At 36.5% G+C, this 10,472-nt stretch overlaps 1 protein-coding gene across 3 annotated transcripts in view; it reads right to left on the bottom strand.

Annotated features, from left to right (window-relative positions):
- Nucleotides 1-3,336: 3,336 nt before the first annotated feature.
- Nucleotides 3,337-10,472, bottom strand: part of LOC106878350 (acidic mammalian chitinase) — a 74,365-nt gene continuing 67,229 nt past the window's right edge. For all 3 annotated transcript variants that reach the window (XM_052969765.2, XM_089355550.1, XM_052969766.2), the window contains 4 exons: nt 8,815-8,938; nt 7,975-8,160; nt 6,237-6,356; nt 3,337-3,582 (listed from right to left, as the gene is read on the bottom strand). In XM_052969765.2, coding sequence (XP_052825725.1) covers nt 3,406-3,582; nt 6,237-6,356; nt 7,975-8,160; nt 8,815-8,938 — 607 coding nt within the window. In that variant the 3' untranslated portion in view covers nt 3,337-3,405. The remainder of the gene's footprint in view (nt 3,583-6,236; nt 6,357-7,974; nt 8,161-8,814; nt 8,939-10,472) is intronic.

A 10,472-nucleotide genomic window follows, 5' to 3' on the forward strand; every position in this document is an offset into this window, starting at 1 on the left:
CTCCTGTAGCATACTTCTCACAACATGTGTCTCTTCAGCTCTGCCTTGCTGCCACAACTTCTTGTTACAGCACTTCAACTACTTAGTACCTTGGATACGAACTGGTATTTCCCGCCTTTGTGCCTGGACTTTCTTATAGACTCTTCTATGCTCTGTATTTCTCTCACACACATACATCTATGGTTGTATACACATACACTTTGCTTGCATGACAGCCTGTCTATTATTGTGTTTATTATGTTGCACTCACACACACAAAAACCTTCTCTTAAACCTTCTACCAGCTGTGTCTCTCTTTTCTTTTTTGGCACTTATACTCATTTAACTGCTTTCCGTGTTTTCTATTTGTGTCGATCATGCGATGCGCTAAAGGAGCCATTCCTCATCACCATCTCCTGGTTGCACGGTCGTTACACTTCCATGCATCTTCTCCGTACAAATTCTACTCTCTTTCTTAACATTCCTGCATCTCTTATGTGTCCAGTTTACATTGGGTACATCAGGCCGTTTCTCTGATGAAAGTAAACTTTTGCCTGTTTTCCTACTCACTAAAATTTTGATCTTTATTAAGTTAACTTTGCATCAGTACACTTTGTAAAGTGTTTGACATTAGGAAGGATAGCCAACTATAGAAACCATGCCAAAACAAACATTGGAGCCTGATGCAGTCCTCTGACATGCTGGAACTTGTCAAACTATCCATCACATGCCTGTATGGAAGTTGGTCCTTAAAATAATATAGTAATACTAATTATGTATACTGTGTTAGAGTACTCCATCAGTTATGATGACAATTGTTCCAGTCAATCCAATCAACTGCTTGTGAAATTAACATGCAAGTGGCTGAGCACTCCACAGACACGCATACCCTTAAACAAGGAAATTCAGTGTGACATAGAATATGACATAGCTGGCCCTTTCAAAATATAGGCACTACTGATTTTTGCCAGCTGAGAGAACTGGAAACAACATAAAATAAAGTGTCTTTCACAAGGACACAAAGCACCAGCAGGTACCGAATCCATAACCTTTTGATCATGAGCCAAATATCTTAACCACTAAAGTCAATTATATCAATCAATCAATTTATTATATAAAGAACCTATGAGGTAATGGGTTGGTATAATCAACAATACCCTTCACATCAAATTTCTGGTAATGTGTCTGCATTAGAAATCAATTATCTATAATTAGTCTTTGTGACTCTTTGATCAATCAATTATTCAGCATACATCAGTAATGGCTGTTTTAATTCAATATCAAAGATGTTTCTTAGGTTTTTGAAACACAGGAACCATTTGCTACAACATTTGATTAGTGTACTCTCTTTTCTCTTTTTACTCTTTTACTTGTTTCAGTCATTTGACTGTGGCCATGCTGGAGCACCGCCTTTTTAGTTGAGCAAATCGACCTCAGGACTTATTCTTTGTAAGCCTAGTACTTATTCAATCAGTTTCTTTTGCGAAACGGCTAAGTTACGGGGACGTTAACACACCAGCATCGGTTGTCAAGCAATGTTGCGGGGACAAACACAGATACACAAACATACACACACACACACACATATATATATATATATATATATATATATACATATATACGACAGGCTTCTTTCAGTTTCTGTTTGGTCGGCCCGAGGCTATAGTAGAAGACACTTGCCCAAGGTGCCACACAGTGGGATTGAACCCGGAACCATGTGGTTGGTAAGCAAGCTACTTACCTCACAGCCACTCCTGTGCTTATGTAAAGCACAAGAATAAACATTTGTTTCCAAATTGGTAATTCTTTCACTTAGGGAACTGAAGCCTCAATCCCAGATGTAGAGAAATAAAATGTGCCACCAGCAGAATGGTTAGACTTATTAGACTTTTGCTTTTCATTTGTTCCTGTATTTTGACTGTAGTCATGCTGGAGCATCACCTTGAAGGGTTTAGTTGAACAAATCAATTACAGTTCATTTTTTTTTTGAAAGGCTGGTTCTTATTCTGCTTTTGCCAAACTGCTAAGTTACAAGGCCATAAACAAACCAACACCAGTTGTTAAACAGTGGTGGTGGCAAACAATGACAAAAGAAGTCATATACACTGTGTGTGTGTGTGTGTGTGAATGTATAAACCATTAACTAGAATGAAGAATAATATAAGATTCCATCATACAAAAAGCAAACATGCATTTCCAACATGTAAGCATCTTTGGATATGTCTTTCACAATAGCCCTAGCAAATGGATTTGGTAGGTGGAAACTGAAAGAATCCTGTCATGTATGTGTATGTGCGTGTGTGTGTGTTTGTGCATGTATCTGTGCTTGTCCCCCCACCCACCACCACTAGCTATGAGTATTGATGTGTTTATGTCCCTGTAACTTAGCAGTTTTGCAAAAGAAGCTGATAGAATAAGGACCAGGCTTAACAAAAATAGTTTTGGGGTCAATTTGTTTGACTAAAAAATTCTTCAAGGTAATGCCCCAGCATGGCCACAGTCTAAAGATTGAAGCAAGTAACAGTTATAAGACAAGAGATATAAAGATGCGGAAATGGAAATCATCAGAATGTGGAGACCGAAAACAAACATTGGTGCTTTGGGAATGATAAACCGCTTAACATTTGGATTACTCTGTTAAATGTAATGCTAATTTATTCACATTGTTCTGAATTAATTATGCATTATCTTGGAGCTTCGGGATTCTTATAGAGCGAGTGTTTATTTTTAGAGCAATATTGTCAGTTAGGTGTGAGAGGTCAGATCTGGTCAGTTTTGGGCCTGATATGGTTGGTTGTAATGCTAAAGGGTTAAAACAACGTGCAGGAAAATGCATAAACCAAAGCCCCAGCACAACATACAGAAGCTAGCACCATTAGGTGCTGCACACACATCATTCTCAATGTAAAGCCAAATCAAAACAGTACATATAGGTGTAGGAATGGCTGTGTGGTAAAATGCTTGCTTCCCAGCCACATCGTTCCAGGTTCAGTCCCACTTTGTGGCACCTAGGGCAAATGTTTTCTACTATAGCCTTAGCCAACCAAAGCCTTGCAAGTGGATTTGGTAAACAGAAACAAAAAGAAGCCAATCAGATATATATATATATATATATATATTAATACATACATATCTATCTATCTATCTATCCCACACCACTGCTTGACAACCAGTGTTGGTGTGTTTACATTTCTGCAACTTAGCAGTTCAGCAAAACAGATTGACTGGGGTCAATTCATTCCACTGAAAACCTTTCAAGGTGATGGCCATGCATGGCTGCAGTCTAATAACTGAAAGAAGTACAGGATACTTAATATTCAAAGAAGGAGGAGGAGAAGACGAAGAAGAAGAACTCAGTTTGTCTTTTAAAGAAAATTTTATTATAAAGTATTATTTTTGAAAATTGTTTGGATAAAACAACAAAATTTATAACAGGGGTTGTGAAACTGGTGAGGAATCTTTATTCTCAGTTCCCATTATAACATTTTTCACAGCAGTAATTATTGGGAACTTTTGATAGTCTTTCGAATATTTTCCTTCAGCATCATCAAAAGTAATGGTCCAAACACCAACTCCACCACATTTGTTTAGAAAATGTTTCGCCTATAAAACAATAAAGAAAAAGAAATCATAAAATATATGCATCTATAACAGTAATAAATTGGTGTGAAAATAGTGTTTTAAAAAACAAATCTCAACTAAGTTACTAAAACAAGCCTTTATATGAAAGAGTTGTCTCCCGTAAATTATCTCCCTTATTCCTGCAACTGTCAACGTATTTATGCATTCACAAACCATTGAGGTTATTTGATTGTTGTTTCAAATTTTAATAATATTTACTTTTTATGGAAATTCCTCAGAATTAAAAGCAGAAAGAGGCTAGCTCTGAAATCTGTTTTTTTTTTTTTTTTAGCTGTTCATAAATAAATCACACACATGATTGAAGTTAACTGTTTATATATAAATCATTTCCATCGACTAAGTTCTTTCCATGTTGTTTCTTTTCTGCCTGCTGTTTGACTCCGTTCCGTCGGGTACTTCTGCAAACTATTTCGTTTCCGTTTTGGAAAAGGAAAAAAACATTTAAAACTTTTATAAGAAAAAATTCCGTCGCATGCTGTTTTAGGGGGAAAAAAAACAAAAAAAAAACACGTGTGTGATTTATTTATAAACAGCTACAAAAAGGAACACATTTCAGATTAGTACGGATAATACTAGCAAGACGTTCAGTTATTTCCCTCGTATATTTTTATTTACTTTTTTTTTTACCTCCCTAAACTTGAAGATTACCTACATATATTATATAGGTAACAGATATTTCGGATTATTATACCGGCAGTGGGACCGTATCAGTAACCAGTTCGCAGCTGATGCGACGAAAATTTTCTCACCAAATAATAAATGCATAAGTGAAGTTAATAATATCTGTGTATTTTGAAAGGTTAATATGTCTTAAATGCTGTATTTGCTTTAGGTTCAACCCACGATCTCAGATCAAATTACTTGCCAGGCAAGTACATTTCCGAAATAAATGATACCGCTTACCCATTAACACAAATTAAATGGTTATTATTACTACGGTTCGCAAACAAATAATATCAGCCATCTGTTAAACTTATGTAGTACGTATAATATCGTGGTAAAGAGGAAGCTAATTGCTCGAAATTGTTATCGTATGTGTACCCATATGTGCAAGAGAAAGGTTACGCGTGCTCGTGTTGTATACCGAAGTTGGTTTTGTAGATTATTTTCCTTCCTCTCTTCTGTCGTGATAATATTCGATTTAATAATTTTAAAAAAATAATTAATGAAAAGAAACTAAATCAACCGCACTTTACGATCGATGCCTTTATAACATCGACTGTTAACGATTTATTATCTATTTTTCATTTTCAATTTGCATAAACTATTTCACTAAGTTTGTGTGTGTGCATGCACGCATAGAGGCATTGACTTTGCGTCTTATAACAGTAAACCACACCTCTAGATTGTATCCATAAGCTGCTAAAATTGAAATATCTGACAAGGAATGTTGGTACAATGTATCTGACTCCGCTAACTACAACATTATGTCATATTATAATTACTAATTAAGCGTCTTTATTAATTGATTATTTCCTTGACTACTAAGGATTTGGTTTTCTCCTCTCTTTCTAAAAATAACATATAACTGTTCAGAAATTTTTGAAAATTTTGGAGAAGTGGAAAAAGAGTACCAAATAAATTATGTTATCTCAAAAATGAAAAAAAAATCAATCTTATTGATTACTACAATCAATAACAACTTTCTGATACAATCATCAACATAATGAATTTACCATACATATGATCCAAGAAGTAGAGGCGCAATGGCCCAGTGGTTAGGGCAGCAGACTCACGGTCATAGGATCGCGGTTTCGATTCCCAGACCAGGCGTTGTGAGTGTTTACTGAGTGAAAACACCTAAAGCTCCACAAGGCTCTGGCAGGGGATGATGGCGAACCCTGCTGTACTCTTCCACCACAACTTTCTCTCACTCTTTCTGCTGTGCCTGTAATTCAAAGGATCAGCCTTGTCACACTGTGTCACGCTGAATATCCCCGAGAACTACGCTAAGGGTACACGTGTCTGTGGAGTGCTCAGCCACTTGCACGTTAATTTCACGAGCAGGCTGTTCCGTTGATCGGATCAACTGGAACCCTCGACGTCGTAAGTGACGGAGTGCCAAAGAAAATTTTGTTAACCACTGATAAGTTTTGTGACGATAATTTAGAAGGTAATTGGTGAGTCCCATTAAGAATACAGGTGAATTAGTATCGATTGAACTTGGAAATAAACAATGAACAACAGGATCACGATACATTTACTTATAAATGCTTATGCTTTTACTAATGCTTCTGAAAGCATTCTGAAGCACTTAGGCTTCACCAAACCTCATTTCTCCGTAAAAGCACACAACCATATATATACATGTTTATGGTCTTGCACATCAATAGCAGTTCCTAAAATTCAAAGCTTTTGATACCTGAATAGATTATAGGTAAGTCATATCATGTTTAACAGTCACTAGAAATGGTAATCATTGTTTTATGTGGCACTCTCAGTTTACATCATATAAATATACTCTAGTTGATGAGCCAATGAGTGCCTCTATAATGTAGCTCGGCCCGCTAGAAATAGCAACCAAACTCTAGCTGCTTTGGCAATAGCAGAGATGATGATTTCAATAGCAAACACTAGAATGAGGTTTCAGAAGAAAATAAAACATGTGAACATACCTTGTTGGCAGCACTCCTAGGGTCCTCAAAACTACACCATAAGAGATCATTGTAGAGGTAAGGTACCTCAGAGTCAGCGTCCCAAACATAATTAGAACCATTTTTTAGAGCAAGGCATACCTGAAAAGGAAAGAAACAAATGCTAGAATAATATTGATTTCAAATTTTGGCACAAGGCCACCAATTTCGACCCTAGTGCTCAACTGGTACTTATTCTATCGAGTCTAGAGGGATGAAAGGAAAAGTCAACATGAACATGGACGAAATGCCACTGAGCATTTTGCCCAACAAGCTAACAATTCTGCCAGCTCGCAGCCCTAAATACTAGGATTATATTGAGTGCTAAAGAACAAAACCAGAGTTTGCCGTTTCCTTCTCAGTTTTATCTTTTACTTGTTTCAGTCATGCTGGAGCATCACACTTAAGGATTTAGTCAAACAAATCACCCACCACCCAGTACTTTCTTTTTTTTCGATGTCTGATACATATTCTATTAGTCTCTTTTGACAAACTGCTAAGTTAAGGGGACATAAACAAATCAACATTAGTTGTCAAGCAGTGGGGTGGGTGGGGTAACAAACACAAATATGAAGACACATACAGACTGGTGCAGTCTCCTGGCTTGCCAGTCCTCAGTCGAATCGGCCAACCCATGCCAGTATAGAAAGTGGACGTTAAATGATGACGACAACGACTATGATGATGATAATGATGATGACACACACATATATACATATATATAACAGGATTCCACACAGTTTCCATCTAGCAACTTCACTCACAAGGCATCAATCAGCCCAGAGCTATAGCAGAAGACTTAGGTGCTACATTGTAGGACTGAACCTCAGACTAGCTTGTTGCAAAGAGGGCTTCTAAACAACACAGTTTATAACGCTTCTATGTTTTAAAATTTTTTACTGTTTAGTCTGGGATAAAAGGGCAGCACTGATACCCCTGTTTTTTTTTGTTTTTTTTTTTTTGCAAGGTTTCCAAAACTGGTAGGAAGAAAAGTTATCCTCAAACTAGAGATTTGGCCCAAATGCTTGCAATAGAGTGATCTCAACAAAAGGCATCCAGATATCAGGGTAGGGGACATTTTGGCACCATTTATTTGGCATTGCTGATTTAACACGTGTGTGTGTGTGTGTTTGCTTCCAGGGTTAAAAGCTACCCTCGCCAAAATAAGGTGGCTAGCAACAATTTAAAACCAACAAGGAAATAATTCACCATCACTAAGAGTGACCAGGGTAGAGAGAAAGAGAGAGAGAGAGAGAGAATAAGAAATGAAGCAATAATTAACAATGAGAAGTGGATCATTGGTGTTTTAAAGTCATTATTTAAATAAGATGAGAGTATATATATATATATATATATATATATATATATATATATATATATATATACATGTATGTATAATTATAATAATGTGTTTCTGTGTCTGTCTTTGTCTCCCACCACCACCACCACCACTTGACAACCAGTGATGGTGTATTTACATCCCTGTAAATTAGCAGTTCAGCAAAAGAGATCAATAAAATAAGTACTAGGCTTCAAAGAAAAAAAAAAACAAAAAAAGTCATAGGGTCAATTTGTTGAACTAAAGCCCTTCAAGGTGATGCCCCAGCATGACCGCAGTCAAATGACTGAAACAAGTAAAAGATTAAAGGTATTTGCTCAATGAAATATCAAAGTAAAGAATTAAAAAATTAGACCAAAATAAAAACTAAAAATATCATACCTCAGGATATGTAAAGACCCCTCTGCTATGGATTATTGATCCTGGATCCCCTTTGCCAACAGCAGGGGCATGGACTCCATGGTTTTCAGCTGTTTTCAATTTCCATGTCCGACCATACGTTGGGAGTCCAACGAGAAGTTTCGACGGAGAAAAACCTGTTTTCAAGTAGTAATCCATAAGACCAACCTGGAAAAATTAGAATGAGACAATTGGGTGTAGCTGCTTAGGTATTGATGATTTGGCATGGCTGTTTGGCAACAGTACTTTTTGGCATTAGAGGCAAACACCCTCTCTCACACGCACACACACACACATACAGAAATATATACATACAGCTAGAGAGAATGAGAGAGACAGACAGACAGATATTACACAGATACAAACATAACTACATGCTCACACATATAAAGAGAGAGAAAGGTGGGGAATAAGAGAACGAGAGAAGAATATACTATACATACTCTATACAAGCACTCTTTTGATTATGACGATGAGTGTTCCAGTCGATTCAATCAATGGAACAGGCTGCTCGTGAAATTAATGTGCAAGTGGTTGAGCTCTTCCCTGATATACATACTCTTTACATGGTTCTCAGGGATATTCAGTGCGAAACAGAATGTGGCAAGGCTTGCCCTTTGAAATACAGGCACAACTCATTTTTACCAACTGAGTGGACTGAAGCAATGTGAAATAAAGTGTCTTGCTCAAGAAATAAAGTGTCTTGCACAACACGCTGACGGGAATTGAACTCATGATCTCACAATCATAAGCTGAACACTCTAACCACTAAGCCTAATAAGGTAACATTTTCAAACAAAGAGTAATGTTTATAGTACCTACCGTACTGGAAAGTTTTCTTTCATATATCGCTGGGTAAAGTGGACTGTTGAACCCTGTGTTGACGTCTACATTTTTGATGAACATGTGGAAGTCATAGGTCATCACTGTAGCAAAATCTAAAGTGCTGCAAAACACAAGGAGGTAATAATAGAAAACGTGCATAAAAATAACATCATGCGATAATTTGATAACTGAATGCTAAGTAGAATCACTATCAGCCATATATACAGGCTTGTCCTTTACAAGTGCCAGTGCCACATAAAATGCACTTGCGCCAGTGCTGGGTAAACACACCTGTGCTGGGGGCAGATAAAAAGCACCCAACACACTCTGTAAAGTGGTTGGCGTAAGGAAGAGCATCCAGCCATAGAAGCCATGCCACAACAGACAATTGGGGTCTGGACAGCTCCTCGGCTGGCCAGCTGCATATCAAAATGTCAAACCCATGCCAGCAGGGAAAGTGGACATTAAACAATGATGATCGAAGAAATTAGGTCAATCCATTCACTAATCATTGAGAATACATTGGGCTTGTTTGTGTAACATTAAGCAATAACATGTCACTCCCATTCTTAGATAGGATGTAAAACTTTGGCTAATATCAGGTTGATGCAAAGATAATGGCCAATTTTTCATAAAACAGTTTTAGATAGTTCCTTATATATATATATGATATATATGTGTGTGTATATATGTGTATATATATATATATATATATATATATATATATATATATATATATATATATATATATATATTTATATATATATATATATATGTATATATATACATACATATCATCATCATCATCATCATCGTTTAACGTCCGCTTTCCATGCTAGCATGGGTTGGACGATTTGACTGAGGACTGGTGAAACCGGATGGCAACACCAGGCTCCAATCTAATTTGGCAGAGTTTCTACAGCTGGATGCCCTTCCTATATATATATATATATACATATATGTATATATATATATATATGTATATATATATATATATATATGTATATATATATATATATATATGTATATATATATATATATATATATGTATATATATATATATGTGTATATATATATATATGTGTATATATATATGTATATATATATATATATATATGTATATATATATATATATATGTATATATATATATATATACATATATATATATATATCAAGAGTGTCTTCACTTCTCCTCTGAGTCACATGCAGATAAAGAACCCAGCTGATTTCTTTGACAATAGCACTCAGCAGAAAAAGACTGCATCCATTACCTACATCGACATTGAAAAGGAAGATGTGATAGCTGCCATAAATGAAATGAGCTCAAATTCGGCAACTGGCCCCGATGGTTTCCCAGCTGTCCTCTTAAAGTCGTGTAAACAAGAACTAGCAGGACCACTCCGGATACTCTTCCAGAGTTTCCTTGCAAATGGTAAACTTCCCAAAAAGCTGAAGGAAGGCACCATATGTCCTATCCATAAAGGTGGAAGCAGAGCAGAGGCTGGGAACTACAGGCCCATCTCTCTGACTTCACATATTAGCAAAGTCATGGAACGAATTGTCAGAAGGAGATTGATTGCGTTCCTAGAAGAAAATGACTTGCTGAATGAGACCCAGCATGGTTTCCGTCCAGGTAGAAGCTGCCTCACGCAGC

This window comes from Octopus bimaculoides, chromosome 7 (assembly GCF_046866305.1).
Source record: "Octopus bimaculoides isolate indiv1 chromosome 7, ASM4686630v1, whole genome shotgun sequence".
In the NCBI taxonomy this organism is placed as follows: Eukaryota; Metazoa; Mollusca; class Cephalopoda; order Octopoda; family Octopodidae; genus Octopus; species Octopus bimaculoides.